This window comes from Ovis aries, chromosome 3 (genome assembly GCF_016772045.2).
Source record: "Ovis aries strain OAR_USU_Benz2616 breed Rambouillet chromosome 3, ARS-UI_Ramb_v3.0, whole genome shotgun sequence".
In the NCBI taxonomy this organism is placed as follows: domain Eukaryota; kingdom Metazoa; phylum Chordata; class Mammalia; order Artiodactyla; family Bovidae; genus Ovis; species Ovis aries.
The window spans coordinates 80,308,289-80,325,902 of record NC_056056.1 but is presented as its reverse complement, the minus strand read 5'-3'; the positions used below and the strand labels follow the sequence as shown (position 1 = coordinate 80,325,902).

Below are 17,614 nucleotides of genomic sequence, written 5' to 3'. Positions count from 1 at the left end.
ATTTTCAGGTTTCTAAACATATACCAAGGCATGTAGATCCTCATCATTCTGCACTATTTCCTCTCACTCGGGCCAGTCCACTAAAATTCCAAGAGGATTTTTCCATTTGCGCCACAGAGAAACACCAGCAAGATAAGCCATGAGGAAGTCATTGTAAGAATCTTTTTTAGGGCTTGGTGATGGCCAAATCTGCAGCCAGAAGAATTCTATTCAATAAACATTTGATCATGCTACAGTTGAAAACTTGGTTCAGTCTGATCTGAGCTCTGAATACCTTTCTTTGATTTCCTAAATCGTTTTATTTTCTCCTCATGAAAAATACTCCTCTACATCCTCCATCTCTGTAGCCATTACTGTCTTCTGTTTTATTTCTACCAGTTTACATATGACATTCCCCCAAAGATAAAGTCACTGCACTAGTAAGAATGTTACTTCTTTATCTTACAGGGTGCTGGAGAATTGATGCTTTTCAACTGTGGTGCTGCAGAAGACTCTTCAGAGTCCCTTGGACTGCAAGGAGATCAAACTAGTCAATCCTAAAAAGAAGTCAGTCCTGAATATTCATTGGAGGAACTAAAGCTCCTATACTTTGGCCAACTGATGCAAAGAACTGACCCACTAGAAAGACCCTGATGTTGGGAAAGATTAAGGGCAGGAGGAGAAGGGGACAATGGAGGCTGAGACGGTTGGATGGCATCACCAACTTGATGGACATGAGTTTGAGCAAGATCTGGGAGTCGGTGATGGACTGGGAAGCCCGGCATGCTGCAGTTGGACCCGACTGAGCGACTGAATTGAACGAAACTATATAAAATATACACAGTCGTTGACCTGTTACATGAAGAAAAGTCTGTAGAATATATACTTTATTTTCAGGATTACTTGCAAGGGAGAAATGAGTTTTTAAAAACTATAAACCAGCTGACAATCTCTTGTACTCTCAGGCTAACTTCCTCAGTTTTCCTATTTTTCCAGTTAAAAATCTTCATTGATTAAAATAACTTGGTACTTTTTAAAAATGTCCTTAATTCAAAAATCAATACCTCATTTTTAACCAATAGCTAAGAATTTTTAGAAAACAAATACAGTATATTTATCAATGTCTGAATATGGAGTTGTTAAGGTATTAACAATGAGTATTTAAAACAGGAGGACAGAAAGTGTGTTCTAATCCAAGCACTACTGACAACTGCATGTAGAACCTAAGATCATTCACTGACTCTCTCTGGGCTTGCAGTTCCTTCATTAATACAATGTGAACTTTCAAAAAGGTACCTTTGATCCTAAGAGTCTAAGAAAAGAGGGCCAGGAGATAAGAGTCCACTTTTCTACTAGTCTGAGATACAATTACGGAAAGAAATTATCTGAATTCTTTCATGTTTACTAAGTAGTAAAATGTGGTAAACAATTCAAGTCTAGATACTCTGATAGGTTGAGAAAAAAAAAAATTGACCTGATGAACAAACAAAGGTTTCAATGGGAGTACTCAAACTATTTTCCTATCTGTGTACAGTGGACAATACTCATATGCCCAAGGATTTTCATGCAATGATGTAGATTTTCTGTGGTTCAAAAATACTAGGTTAAAGGTTACCTCTTGGAGCTTTCAGAACTGGAGGATACGCAAAGAGTTAATCAACTAACATATTGTTTTCCCAAAGATTTTTCTAAAAAGGATTTAGATACTTTTAGAGCAAGAAACAATTAGGGAATACTTGTTTCACTATTTCCTTTAAACCAGAAGACAGCTATATATTTAAAACAAAATTGCAATATGAAAGTCGCTAAAAGCACTTTTGGGTTGTTTGTGCACTTTGTTTGTCACCCAATGTCACACTAACAACCTGCATCTCATTCTAAAGCACATTATACAGCAAGATAAAATGAAAAAGACCATTTTTTGTTTCCCCAAGGGGGAAGTACTTCTGTTAAAAGCATCTTTTTATGAGACTACTCTTTCTGAATTACCAATAATGCAAACCAAGGAATTAGATACTGTACTCTAAAATTTAATATTTGTTCAATTCTTATTCATATCCTATAGACATCCCATGTGTACAGGGAAAAGTATGCTAAATGCTTAAACGTACTTAAGAACCTGAAAGAATGAACATTTCTGTCCTTCAATCAGTAGGCTGTCAGGCCATGAGCACTTATTTTGCGATAAAAGTTCTCTTGCCTTTCCTATTATTGTAACAGCTCAGTAAAGGAAAAACAGACTGGTCCAGAAAGAAAATGGTCTGGTTGTACAGTACATTAACTTTGACTTTAATAAGGTTAGATAAACTAATTTCAAACACTATATGTATGTAAAATCAAGAACTAAAGAGTTTTTTGAAGAACTTAAAAATGATGAACTATTTAAAGCCACAATCACAAGTTTGAATATCAAGATTAGAGATGAAATTAAGATCAAAGAAATCCATTATGTTTGTCTTTTAGGCTGTTACCTAATACTTTACCACGACTTAAACCAATTCTATTTCCTCATAAGGTTTAGTAAGTATATTTCCTCAAATAATTCAATTAAATGGGTACAGAAACATCTGAACTACTGTATCTGTAAAAGGTAAAACCAAACCTTGAACATTTTTCTCCTTCTGATGTCCAACTAGCAACGGCCAAAAATAATGAGTTCTAATAGGAAAACCTTCTTCCTTCAAAGCCTTCATCAGAACTTTTGCCAAATCTGAAAGAGATACCATAAAATATATCAAAGCTACCTCAGAAAACTCACTTATGTGAGTTCTAATTATGAGAATACAGTACCGAGTTTTTGAGCCACTAAAGCACACTGGAGTGTGAACTGCAAAGGCGATGTGTGCAGCTGGGCTTCCTTTAACTTCTTACAGTAGTCTTTAAGCTTCTCTGCAGGCTAGAAAAGAAAGGCACTACACATCAGTTCAATCTGCAAATATCCTACCATTTGACCTTCTGCAAATATTCTACGGCTTTTGAGACAAAAGAAAAATGGGAACCCCTCATCCTCTTTCTGCCCAAAACTTTTCCAACCCAAAAACAAAGCTTTCTTAATCTTTATATTAATAGTTGATCTAGTCTCATAATATGTTCTTCTATTTCAAACAATCTCATTTCACTGCCAATTACACTGTCTACAAAGTAAAAATGGACTATTTGAATACCGTATTCATGGTCACACAGTGTCGTAAAAAGAAACTGCCAAAGTCATTCTGACTGCTTTCCCTTGATATAGGACATGCTAATAAAATCTGCAAGGCCGTATCTTCCAATTTTTCAGTGACTAAAAGCAAAATGAGGTTCATTGTATCTGGAAAGAAAACAAAGACATCTTTTGTTACTGATTTAAACAAAATCTGTTACTGTTTTCCCATTGATATCAACATCAAAGACAAACTTATGAACTGTAAATACCGAAAAAGGATTTATCTGCCTAAATAACAAATACTTCCAAATCAAAATATTCCCATGTGTTCAGTAACTCAATTTTTTCAGTTCATTAAAGCTTTAAAAGAATCCTATGTTCATCTACCACAATACCCTATTGCTAGAGAATGTCCATTCCGTCATGTAAAAATAGTTTTATTTTTAGAAAAATTATGAAAATAAAAACTTTAAAACTACCTGGAATATATCTTCTTTCATATGTAATTTTTTCCAAAATTTCTGGGACATATTGAGGATACCCAGCTTTACTGAAGCTCAAGATAATTTGCAATAAATCACGATCCATAAGGTAAAGATCAGACTTCTCCACTTTCTCCAGGGTCTAAAGGAAGGTCCAGAAATTAAAAGAACAAGTGAGATGCAAAATTTTTTAAATTAAATCTAAATAAATTAAAATGCCAAGATTTTTAAAATTTATATATATGGTACAGTGGTAAAGAACCTGCCTGCCAATGCAGGAGACTCAAAGAGGCATGGGTTTAATCCCTGGGTCGGGAAGATCCCCTAGAGTAGGAAATGGCAACTCGCTCTAGTAGTCTTGCCTGGAAAATCCCATGGACAGAGGAGCCTATCAGGCTACAGTCCATGTGGTCACAAAGAGTCAGAAACGACTGAGAGACTGAGGACACATACCATCTCAAGGTTTAATACTTCTTTTGTAAAACAGAAAATATTCTGTTTCAGCAATAATTGTTACATCAGCAGCAAAGTACTGAACTATAGTAAGAATTCTCCTTCAAGACTGTCTATAAGAGATATCATTAAAAACAGATATATACTACACTTTCCCATATTGCACAAAATTGAAGAGTTTATACAAATGATTTAAAAGTATGTTTATTTATGTAAGTCACACCTGTTTAACATGGTCAATATCACCCTTCTCGGCATATGCATTCAACAGCGCTAGGTATGTGTCTGGACCAGGCTCAATTCCAGCCTCTTTCATTACTGTGAGAATATTTTCTGCATTCTCCATATCTCTGTACATTAATTCAAAGAAAACAAAACAGATTACTATAATACTGCCAAATGTCATACCATTTAATCTAGAATATATTTCCTCTACTTATTAAAAATTCTTAAGTACAAACATTTAGAAGCATAACATCAGAAAAGGAAAAATACATATTAGATATATATTATAAAAATGTATATGTATTAACATGTATTAAAAATACATATTAAACTAGTAATAGGTTTCCAAAATAATAAAGATCCTTAACATCTCAAATTTTTATAGGTAACTTTTCCAAAAAAGAAACCAAATTATACAATAATTACAGACATTAAATAATATGCCCTCTTCCACTGGGTATGTTATGACTCAAATTTATCTTTTTAGGAAAGAATAACATTTAGTAAAATATTCTTCAAAAATAAAAATATTTTCTAGGGCACTAGCAAAACAGTTGATAAACTTTACAAAGTCAGTTACTTTGGATCAAGTTCAGTTTTTAAAACTGAAAACCTTCAAATAAAAATTTAATGAAACAGATAATTTAAGAATAACTTATATTAAGATGTGCATATTCTACCACATAGACTCAAAAGAGTTTTTTGAGAGTTAAACATAGTTTTAAGAATTTTCTACAATAGCTTCCTATAAATTAAACCTCACTTGAGAGGAAATCCCTAGGTTGAGCATTACCCAGATCTTGCATGCCCTGTGACAAGAGCACTGAAAACTGCCTCTGTGACTGGAAGATCCTTAGTTTTCATAAACCCAAGAATCGTGCTGCAAGAAAAGAGAAATAAAAATACTTCTTGGAAATACATGAAAAACACTTTTTACATTATGTGGATACAAAAATCCCATTCCCTGAAGTCGTATCAATAGTTTTCGAGTACACTTGTTAAAGACAGAGGGTAAATTTTAAAAATCTGATTTCTGTACTACTAATTAACCTTCAAAAAGCATAAAGTTTAACCAGACTCATTTCATTAAAAATGAGATTGCACATTTCAATTTATTCCTTATTTCCTAAACCCTCCATCTAAAAGTAGGAATAAACTATACATGAACAATGCCACAACTGATTTTATATAAAACATTTGTGAAATAGAGAGAGTATTATCAGTTTTATAAATGAATACAATGTAAATGGTTACCAACATTTGTTTTTGGAAACAGCAATTTAATGAACAAAAAAAGTAAAACCAGCTTTTAACCCAACAATTTTAAACTTCCGCTCCAATAAATTATACTTTTAATTAAAATAGTAATTTTCAATTATCCTTCCCCGTTTACACAATTTAGTATTTTATCTAAGTCATATGACCAAATTCGCTAGGATAAAATCCTTCTGAAACAATTTTCTTACTAAGTAAAAAAAATTTTTTTTAAGTGACTATATTCTAGGTCTACAAGACTTACATATTTGTTTGCTTAAACATACATTTATAAAACTACATACCTGGCACCTTCAATATCTCCCATATTACAATAAGCAGCAATCAACCTTTGGTATGTCACCTGTCAAAGAAATGGGCCAATAAATACTTTTTAATAATTTTTTTATCTTGGTTAAAAACAAAAGTTGATATGACCAATAAACACACCTGTAATAGCAACTACTTACTCTATTTGGTTGAATATTTCCTTTTTCCATTTTTGCCAAGAAGTCAGTTGGTGAAAATTTATGGTCATTTTGAAGGTAGACTTTAAGCAAAGCATTATAGTGACTTACATCATACACAGTTCCTACAAGTGAAATTTATATAAAATTTTTAGAAGAGTAAAGTCATACCCTTTATCACAACTAAAATATGTGCACTTAAATGTAACAAGGATAAAATGATCAATTCAGAATTTTAGAATTTTACCCCATATTTAGACTCATCTATGTAGAAATCCTATCAGAACAGAGCAAACTAAGTATACAAGAGTAACTATTGAATTAATGGACAGTTACATGCAACCATCTACTCAAGCATTAAAAGGTCTCTTACTTATGAAGCATAGTATTCCCTTCCGGTCAGAAATTGCTTCCCCTAGTGTGAATCTTCCTCTAACATTCCTCTAGAAAAAATATTTCCTCATGGAAGTTGGAAAAGCTGAGAATACTGCTCAAAATCCAGGTAACTGACATCTACTGTGGTTTTTCAGGAAGATTTTATGGTCAAGATAAAGGTTAACATAACTACTAGGTTTCATTTTTTTATTTCTGTCAAAATAACATAGTTCTGCAGATGACAAAAATATTTCTGTGAATTTCATTAAAAATGTTATCCCCATATTTACTCTTATGTCTAGTTAATTTCATGGGTTATTTCTCGAAGAGAATTTTTTAAAAAAATAAATACTGTTATCTTTCATAGAGTGAATTGAGAAAGTCTTTAACTGTCTAAAATTAACACTAAAAACTCAGGACACCATCCTAAAGCATCCTACTTTAATAATAAAAAGCTATGAAACAGCTTGTCCTTATGTGTCTTACCATGTACCTGTGTACCTTTAATTCTATCTCTTGGCTCTGGCTGTACTGCCCATTACTTTTAATGTCACAGTATCATGTTCTTGTTCAATCTCATTATGTAATAATTTTACAAATTAGCATCAATTTACTTTGGTCAAACTCAAAAGAATATTCTAAAACATTACTATTTTAGACTGAAGCCAGGTTTCTTGCTAGATCTGCACTCACTCATCCATCGGTGTAATCTGGACGATTACTTTCTGCTCCATGTACTCCCTTGTGCTTGCCCACAGTAAACGTCTGACACTTTTCTGTCACCTCACAGGGCTTTTATGTGCAGTTACGTTTATTAGCTTGGCATTCTACTATCCAAGAAAGACACAGAGACTTGAAGATGGCATTATACAGTTCCCTTCATCAAGATTATGTAACTGTATTAAGTGTGGACCTGCCCTAATACTTATACTTAAAAACATGTTTATGCTTTTATGTGCAGAGCAGTTTTTATCCCTACCTTTGTCTCTAAATCAGAGCTCTAGTAAGCAAAGTTTTTTTTGCAGTTTCAAATAAATAGCCTTTGTAAGAAAATAGTTTTATTAAAAAAAAATTACATCTATCCTTTTCCAAAATGTGATTATTATCTTAAGAGATTTTTTTTTTTTTTAAGAGAATTTTTTTTGAGTTAAGATTTGACTGACTGACAAGAGTGGACCTGGGTGCCTGGGGAACATCGGTCCAAGCCTTTCACTATAAACTTTACTGAGCCTTTCAAAATTGAACCATGTTAAAGTCTCACTATTTAATGAAGTAAAATTTAAATTTTTTTGAAGTTCATTTTCTATAATTTCAATTACTATTACTTTAGTACCCAACATATGCAAAACACTGGAAGGTTCATGACGAAGATTCAAATATGAGTAAGACCATCAGCCGCTGAGAGAAGAGTATTTATTAATATTAAAAAGACAAATTGACAACTCTAATGCAGGCAACCGATGAGACACAAATTGGGACTGCAAGTAAAACTCCAGATTGGAGGGATTTAAATTATAGCTTGAAAAATGGATTGCTTTCCAGAGTAAGAAACAAAGAACACTCTAAAAGAGATGAAACAACTTGAACAAAAAAACTTAAGGAGACAGATCAACAGAATGGGGCCAAGAATACACCAGAAGTAATTCTATTTTAAAAAAATTTAACATGTGGCATTGAAATGAGAGCCTATCATTTCCAGTGTTTCCTCCAGAATCCCCTTTACTCTAGAAAACTCAGTTCCAGTCTCAGCTCTTTCACAGCTCATTTTGTAACTTTGGACATGTTATCTAAGCTTAAAAAGTCTCTTATAGCTTGGGACTTCCCTGGTGATGCAGTGGTTAAGATGCCATACTCCAAGGCAACAGGCGTAGGCTCTATCCCTGGCAGGCTCTACCCCTGGTCGAGGAACTAAGATGCCACATGCTGTGTGATAAGGCAAAAAAAAAATCTCGTACAGCTTTAAAAGTCTTCAAACAAGTCACAGTTGCAACTTCCAGGTTTTTAACAGTATTTATTCAACAACCATTTAACAAGTATAGTCAGTTCAAAGCACTGGTCTACTGACAAAGAGAAAAAGATACTATGAATTTTACTGTCACAAAGAATATACAGTGTAGAGGAAAAGTATTTGTGAAAAGTTAAATTAGACAACACTACATGTCTTTCTATTCAAGTATTAAATGTCATGACTACCGTGTAAGGGCTCTTTTCTATTCAAGAATATAACCCATTCTCACAAATACTTCTAGTTCAACATGCATCTTTAAATTATGTGACTGACATATAGACATATATAGTTTGTGAAGATTTTCTTAAATCAGGAATGAACATTGAATTTTATCAAATTATCTTTTACACTATTTTATTTTTTGAATAGGTACTATGTTCACAGTCCCAAACTGAAAAAGCATAAAAAGATACTGGAATTCCCAGGCAAGAATACTGGAGTAGGTTGCCATTTCCTCCTCCAGGGGATCCCCACCCAGGGATCGAATCCATGTCTCCTACATTGCCAGGCGGATTCTTTACCACTGAGCCACGTGGGAAGCCAGAGTAATCAACTATCGTTTAAAAGAAAAAAGTAGAGTAAAAATTATAGCTAGTGTATACTACCCTTCCAGAAACATTTAATTATATGCACAGACACATGTAAATATTTTTCTTCAGAATAGTAGCCAACTATATACCCTGTTCTGCATCTTAATTTTTAACTATATTTTGGAAAACACCCCACATTAGTATATGAAGAACTCCATTTTTTTTTTTTTTTTTTTTACGGTTGCACCATATTCCATTTTATGGACACTCTAATTTATTTAACCAATGCCCCTAGTCAGGGACATTAGAGTTGGTTCCAAATTCTCACCATTGCAAACAAGCTACAATGAAGAATATCCTTTTGCACATGTGAGTATATCTATCTAAATTCTAACAAATGGTCTATGTTGTATACCTGAAGTTAAAACAATTTGTAAACCAAGTATACCTCAAAAGACATTTTCTAAAAATAAGACATATTAAAACACTGAAATGCTTGATATGTCAATAATTTTAACAAACAGAACTACTTGGGCAAACAGTATGTGCATCTGTAACTTTGACAGATCAAATGTCTTTCTATTTTGTTCTTTTTAACTTACCTGTAAAGTAGTACTTGTTAGGAAAAATTACTTTATTCTTAATGCCCCTAGATGTCACTGTAACTCACCAAATAAGTCATATCACACACAAAAAATATGAATCAAGTAAACCCTTCCATAAAACTGAATGACATTTATGCAAAGAAATTCTTTACTATAAGAAAAAAAATCCACACCCTTTATACATATCATACATTCAAACAATCATACCCAATTTCTGAAGTTCATCCCATATCTTATGAGCAAATTCTGTTCTCTCAGAGAGCTTTAGTTCAGGCAAGAGAGACCCACAGCTGCGCAGTAGAAGCAAGGCTTGATTACCACCTGCGCTACCTATGAAAACAGGTTAATGGTTAATATTTAACACAGTACCCAGTATCATACAGATAAACCTAAACTGAAATCTGTAATACTTAAAAATTTCCCGCCTCACTAAAGGTAATACTAAAAGGGTCCTAATAAATCAGAAAAATCCTATCTCAATCATCAGGTATTTAAAATGTCAGTAAAAGTTTTAAAAATTGGTCTGCTTTCTTAGGGATAAGGTTAGAGATCTATACAATCTGCAAGATTACAGAGTACATGAATACAAAAGAGCTAATTTATATGCACTACTTCTTACAACTGAAAGGCTATGGTTCTCAGTATTTTATGCAAATAGTACAAAGCAGCCCAATTAAAATCTATGAATATTCAATTCAGGTTTACAATCCCTTACAAATACTAACTTCCTTCTCCCTTAAGCCGCATGTCCCTAAAAGCTGGTTTCAAAACAAAAATAAACCACTTACTGCCAAGATTCTGTTCATATAAAGTATCCAGAATAAGCAAATCTTCAAGAAAGTACACTAGCGGTGGTCTAGGGCTAGAAGGGATGCGGGTTTGAGGGCTGATGTTTAGGGGTGTGGAGGTTTCTTCTGGGGGTGATAGAAATGTTCTAAACTTGACTGCTGTGATGGCCATGTAACTCAATAAATCAAAGGCAGAAAATGATAAAAACTGTCTTTAAATGCCAGTTATTACTGATACTGATACATCATTAGATTCTACAGCTTCTTAATGTGACTGAAATCATGGATGAGCTTTGGGAAGCTGGTGAACGGTCTCAAAACTATACACAAAATTATACGTGTGGCTTGAATGCAGGATTTTGTGTGAGCCTGTGTGGTCCGGTTTTTTTGGGGGGGTTGGGGGGAGGGGACTTGAGGGCCTATAAGTTTCTATCAGATTATCAAAGTTGCATAAGTGACTTGAATGTTAACAGCTAAGTGAAAATGAAAGTGAAATAATGATTATCAGTCTTCAGTCTTTCTGGAAATTTTCATACATGACCATCTTAGGGAAAGCAGACACTATGCAAGAGAAGATAAAAACTAGTATCTTCCAAGAAAATTTACCACTGAAAGTGATTCTTTTATAAACTGTGGGGAAAGACAATTTTTATTTGCTGATTTTGAAATAAACATGCAAAACAAAATGCTTCACTCAAAACTTTGCTCTGTTGAATTGGAAAAAAAAAAAAAAAAAAACCACAACCATAACATAAAATCACAAATAGAAATGACAAAATTTAAAGTACCAAACAATGTGCTCCGTAATGAGCTTACCATCAAACCAGAATTTAAGTTCAACTTTTTGAATAGAAAATTTTGAAATACCTGAATGACAGGTGTTATCAAAGACTTTTTGTAGAAGAGTCTTAGGGATGCGGCCAGTTCTTCGGACAGAATTATCTAGCCTCATTAAAGCCCAATCAAATTGGCTGGCATTCCTCCTATGAGAAGAGGTGGGCTCCTCCTGAAGATAATTCTTTTTTTCAGCAGCAATGGAATGTAGCCTAGCTTGGCTCAGTAGACCTCTACAAAATGAAACACAATTAGTAATAAACTATGTCAACTACTATCCACATAGGTCATCTTTGTGAGTAAAATTTATACAAAGCTTTTTTATTAGTTACTGAATACCTAAATTCATAGCGTAATAGCAAAAATGTCCAGAAGTATAAATTGGTAGGGAAGAAAGTTTTGACCTTTGCTTTAAATAAAATCACAAGCACATAAATTGTATGCAAAATAACCTCTTGAATAACTGTCTCACAATGTCTCTCGATAACCTCCCACATGGAATCATCTCAAACTAAGACAATAATATGGTATGTTTTTAAATCTCCCTTATCCAAAACCAAGTTAATGAAGAAAAATGAAGATTATGCTACAAAGCTTTTCTAACCTCTACAAATGAACAAGAGATCTAAAATATACCTAAAATTGTGAAGAATTCTAAAGCACTCTTTGAACATTTTCTAGGTGTAGATATTGAACTATTAATAAGACCCATTTCCAAATATGCAGTTTTTTAAAGGATCATTAATGATAAAAGTATTCCCCATCTTTCTAAATAAATCTGAAACATTTAAGTAAAAAAAAAAAGTTAATAAAGGTCAGACTAGCATACGTATTTACAAAAAGCAAACAACCCTTAAACCATTTAATAAAGCAGGTCTAACATGCAGGCCAAAACATGAAATCAGAGGTATTTCACACTGTAGAAATACAGGCTGTACCTGATTTACAAACATGAAACGGAAATAATCCTTACGTGTGAAGGAAGCCCTGTCATATATCTTTAAACCTGAACTTCCTATACATTCCAATCTCACATAAAATCATCTAATTTGCAGATTTACACATTTACCCCCAAATTTTCAGAAGTAGCCAGTAAGTATAACTAAAGAATACACACTAAGTATATATTAACTAAGTAATAATGTAAAAACACTCTACTTATTAATTCAAGAAAGCCCTTACGATGACAATCACGTTTTTTTAACATGTTACTTTTTTTTTTTTTTAACCACAGTCAATTAGAGGATGAGACGGTTGGATGGCATCACCAACTCAATGGACACGAGTTTGAGGAAGCTCTGGGAGTGGGTGATGGACAGGGAAGCCTGGCATGCTCCAGTCCATGGGGTTGCAAAGAGTCAGACACGACTGAGCATCTGAACTGAACAGTCAATTACCAAAGTAAATACATGCTCATGAGTTTAAAAATAAAATTGTTGACTTCTTATGCTACTAACCTGAAAAACAAATCACAAAACTTAATGTTACATAATGTTACATTAAAGAAAGTAACACCAGTAGTTTCACAAGTTTAAGCAAAACACAGAGGCAGTAATCAATATCCAACTAGAAATTCTACCACCAGGACCCGGGACAAAACACAACCACTCTGGCCATCAATGATTCCACCTGATGTAAAACAGCAGACTGGAAAACAACGGAAAATATCAGAATACTAACTAAAAACAATGTCATCTTGCTTAATTAGGAAATCTAATGATCAGCACTTGTAGATGGCTAATTGATTAAAGCTAGTTAAATGAAATGAATACTAGGTTTTTACCTATGAACCATAGAAGATACACTGCTACATATTGCTACATGTATTTACCCCTTCTAGGAGATCAGTTATTAATAACCTATCCCCAAGTTAGGCAAACACAAAATATTTTAAATCACTCAGAACAATGTGTCAGGTTCAGATGAGTGTAAAATACTGCTCACCAATGAAAGCTAAATAAGAGAGATTTCAAAATCATAGTGAAGGGACTTCCTTGCTGGCTCAGTGGCTAAGACTCTGTTCCCAAAGCAGGGAACCTGGGTTCGCTCCCTGGTCAAGGGAACTAGATCCCACATGCTGCAACTAAGATCGAAGACCCTGTCTGTGTGCCCCAAGTAGCCAAATAAATAAAAATAAATCTTTTAAAAATTGGGGCTTTCCCTGGTGGTCCAGTGGCAAACATTCCGTGCTCCCAAGGCAGGGGGCCTGGGTTTGATCCCTGGTCAGGGAACTAGACCCCACATGTCACAACTAAAGACCCAGAGTGCTGCAACCAAGACCTGGAACAGCCAAATAAATAAAAATAAAGTTTTTAAAAACCATAGTGAAGTGCAGTATTTGTCGATGTTTTTTTAATACAAGCCAAATCTGATAAACTGTGGAGGAGCATAAAAATAAAACCTCTCCTCAAAATGCAGTTTTAACATGTAACATCGAACAAACAAAGTTCAGGGAGAAAACAGAGATGTTAATAAACCAGCACAGTAGACTGAACGTTCGTTCTTTTTTTTTTGAACGTTCTAAAGCTATTTTTTTTCTCACAAATCTTTAATGCTGTCAAATCTCTTTCACGTGTAAGTGTGTTTAGCTTTATTAAGTCAAAATATGATTCTGCTATAAAATAAACTGGGGAGAAGGGTTACATATTTAAACCGAAGGATTCTTCACTCTTCAAAAGGATTCTCCAGTGTTTCCTCGTAGGACTGTGTTTTCTACCTTTTTTTATTTGAGTCACAATTTGTTTTTAAATTCACTTGAACACACCCTGAAAGAAAAAGAATTCTGTAGCTAGGGCTTCCAGGTGGTGCAGTGGTAAAGAACCTATATGCAACACAGAAGATGCAAGAGACACAGGTTTGATCCCTGGGCTGGGAAGATCCCCTGGAGGAGGAATGGTAACCCACTCCAGTATTCTTGCCTGGAAAACTCCATGGAGAGAGAAGCCTGGCAGTCCATCATGGGGTCGCAAAGAGTCAGACATGACTGTGCAACTGGGCATGCATGCAGTCTAGAACGGGTATGTTGTAACAGAAAGGAAAGAACACGTGCAGGGATTAAGGTGGGTCCACGGCAAGGCAGGAACCTATACATCAGGCCTGCACCAGCTGAAATGCACTGCTCCCAAATCCTGACGACCCAGTGACATAAACACCTAAGGGAAAAGTATTTCATCACGCTACTCATGTCATATATGGCTCCTTTCTATTTTTTAAGTTAAACTTCTCAGGTTCCCTCCTGAGATTCCAGCACTCACTACTAACATCCAGTTACCCCTGAATTTTCTGACAAAATCTGGCACTTAACAAGTAATTTTTCTCAGGGTTTTTTTTTTTTTGCCTTTGTTTCTTAATAATTGCTGCTAGTTGATTTTTGACCCTTTAGTGCAAAAACATAATGATTTTATAGTTGAGGAACCATATTTCAAAAACGTACAAGGGCTAGATTATTATTAGACTGATTACTATTAGCCTATTATATATAGGCTTCCATTGGACTCCCTTATTAAGCCTGTCACTTTTTAAAATATCTTACTTTTTCACAGCATTTTTAAGTTTACAGAAAAACTGTTCAGAAAGTACAGAGTTACCATATATTATATCCTCTTTCCCTTCGACCCGATTTCCTCTATTAGCATTCTGTATTAGTGTAATACATGTTACAAATAACGACCAATAGTTTACAACAGGGTTCACTCTGTGTGTGTACATATCCATGCTATGGGTTTTGACAAATACATGACATGCATTACAGAACCACAAAATAGTTTCACTGTATTAAAAATGCCCTGTGTCTAACCTGTTCATTCTTTCCCCCTCCTCCTAAACAAGCAAGCAACCACTTTTCACTTGTCCTGTTTTGCCTTTTCTGAAACGTCATACAGTGGATCGTCTTTTCCAGATTGGCCTCTTTCACCTAGCAACATACATTTAAGGTTCCTCTGTGTGTTTTCACGGCTTGATAGTTCATTTCTTTTTAGTGCTGAGTAACATTTCCTTGTACGGCTATACTACCATTTGTTTATCAGTTCACCTACAGAAGGACACATTAAGTTGCTTTCAATTTGGGGCCACTATATTGGACTTCCCTGATGGTTCAGACAGTAAAGAATCTGCCTGCAATGCAGGAGACCAGGGTTTGATCCCTGGGTCAGGAAGATCCCCTCGAGAAGGGAATGGCTACCCAACTCCAGGATTCTTGCCTGGAAAATCCTAAGGACAGAGAACCCTGGCCGGCTACAGTCCCAGAGTTGGGCACAACTTCCACTTTCACGAACAAAGCTACTGTAAACATTTGTGTGCAGGTTTTGTGCGGACAGGGATCGAACCCTGGTCTCCTGTTTGCAGACAGATTCTTTACCGTCTGAGCCACCGGGGAAGCCAAGTAAGTATTAATAAACCTAATAATCAATTACACTTAAAAAAAAAAAAAACCTCACCAGTCGTGTTAAGTTCTACTAAGGAAATAAACAAGGGACTTTCATGAAAGAATAACGGCACAGTTCTACTTTGGATTAAATGTACCAAGATGACATTCAAATTTATAAACTAAGGATGAAAAAAAACCGCCACACAGACAGGAGAGGATGAGTATTCTCAGTAAACGAGAACAGTCGGCAGACCAAGCAAGTGAACAACTGATGGAATGATACTGGAGAGACAGGCTGGCCTAGACATGGAGGACTGTGAAAGAAAGGGGTCTGGATTTTATTCTAAGTACAGATGTCATCCCAAGTACAAAACTGTATCAGAACCCTACTGAAGGTTTGTAAGCAGGGATTGTGGCATGATCTATGTCTGTTTTGAAAAGATCAGTCTAGCTGTGGGGTGGAGAATAAATTGAAGGGCAGTAAGAATAAACAGATATCATTTTAGGATGTTGTTACAATAGTCCAGGTGAGAGACGGACAGAAACTTAGGGTGGGCAGTGGAGATGGGAAAGAAGTACATACCACTGACACCCCCACCTAATTTCACTACAAATTTGTTAATTCTCACTCCCATGTAAGAGAGAAAACTTCAGGTATTAATAAAAGTACCCTAGAGAGACTTAATTTATCCTCTGCCTATTATGTATCAATTTTAGAGACAAAAACAGAAGCCTTCATGGCATAGTGGAAACACCAGCTTTAAGAGCATGGGCTTGAGTCCTACAGACTGACCTGAATTCAGGCTCTGCCATTTCTAAGACGTGTAACTTTGACCAAGTTATCACAACTCTAGGCCTGTAGAATCTCAGAGATAGTAGCATTTACCAAACAGGAATCGATGTAAAAAGACAGAGATAACGCAATGTTTCCCAAAATATTGCACTTCTGTTAGGAAAATGCTTTTGGATACCAAGTAGATAAAGACCTATTTCTGCAGCTTTATTTACTTAAGTAAATATTCCGAAATAACTATTGCATCAAGCTCTTTATTTTTCTAACATTCTTGCTGAGAACAAAATTAAGTTATAGCAAGGAGATCAAACCAGTCGATCCTAAAGGAAATCAACCCTGAATGTTCACTGGAAGGACTGATGCTGAAGTGAAGCTCCAATCCTTTGGCCACCTGATGTGAAGAGCAGACTTACTGGAAAAAGACCCTGATGCTGGGAAAGACTGAGGGCAGGAGGAGAAGAGAACAACAGAGGATGAGATGGTTGGATGGCATCACCAACTCAATGGACATGAGTTTGGGCAAACTCCAGACGATAAGGACAAGGAAGCCTGGCGTGCTGCAGTTCATGGGGTCAAAAAGAGTCGGACACAATTTAGTGACTGAACAACAACTCAATTTATCTGACTGATCTTTTAAAAAATCTTTTGTAAAGCTGTCACAATGAACTTTCTCCCTGCACTATTTTCTCCCTGAATTTTTCAAGACCTAATTTCTCTAGAAAGTCTTGCCCAGTTAAGCTGTTCCCCCAAATACTGCTTTATGTTTTATGGTAAGTCACAGAATTTCGGAATAAAAAAGTCACTTGCAGCCCTTCTACACTTGATAACAGTCTGCTGGCTTGAAACACCAATGCCATTCCCATCCACCTATCCAGATGTCCCCTCCATCTCTGGCTCCTCCAGTCCAGAGGGAGGTCTCCTTTGTCTCAGCTTTGATAGGAAGTGATAAATCAGTTAACCAGGCTGGGACCTACGATGTGATGTGGAGCAAGATACTCTGTAGAATCTATAAAAGAGTGGGATAGATTAGATTATTCTCCATATTTCCTCCAGAGTTTACACTCTGAGATCATATGCTTACTTACTTGTGATCGCCTTTAATTCCTCAATTTATAATGTAATATGTATTGCCTTTTAAAAAGTCTTTTTATGTCCATAAGTAATCCCTTCAGTACCTAAAACACAACATATTCAGAACATTTGGGAACTGAGAATCACAGCATCTGGGGATGAATCCCAGCTGTGGGGATTCTAGATAAATTACTTCACCCTTCTAAGCCTCAGTTTCCTAATTTGTAATACAACAATGC

General features: G+C 35.3%; 1 protein-coding gene across 1 annotated transcript in view; it reads right to left on the bottom strand.

The window, feature by feature from the left end:
* The window catches only part of LRPPRC (leucine rich pentatricopeptide repeat containing), a 100,979-nt gene that overhangs the window by 80,307 nt on the left and 3,058 nt on the right, over nucleotides 1-17,614 (bottom strand). The window contains exons 2-11 of the mRNA XM_015094408.4: nucleotides 11,179-11,378; nucleotides 9,731-9,853; nucleotides 6,009-6,130; nucleotides 5,844-5,902; nucleotides 5,078-5,164; nucleotides 4,283-4,409; nucleotides 3,604-3,748; nucleotides 3,144-3,289; nucleotides 2,770-2,875; nucleotides 2,582-2,689 (exon numbers count right to left, since the gene is read on the bottom strand). Of these exons, the coding sequence (XP_014949894.2) occupies nucleotides 2,582-2,689; nucleotides 2,770-2,875; nucleotides 3,144-3,289; nucleotides 3,604-3,748; nucleotides 4,283-4,409; nucleotides 5,078-5,164; nucleotides 5,844-5,902; nucleotides 6,009-6,130; nucleotides 9,731-9,853; nucleotides 11,179-11,378 (1,223 nt within the window). The remainder of the gene's footprint in view (nucleotides 1-2,581; nucleotides 2,690-2,769; nucleotides 2,876-3,143; nucleotides 3,290-3,603; nucleotides 3,749-4,282; nucleotides 4,410-5,077; nucleotides 5,165-5,843; nucleotides 5,903-6,008; nucleotides 6,131-9,730; nucleotides 9,854-11,178; nucleotides 11,379-17,614) is intronic.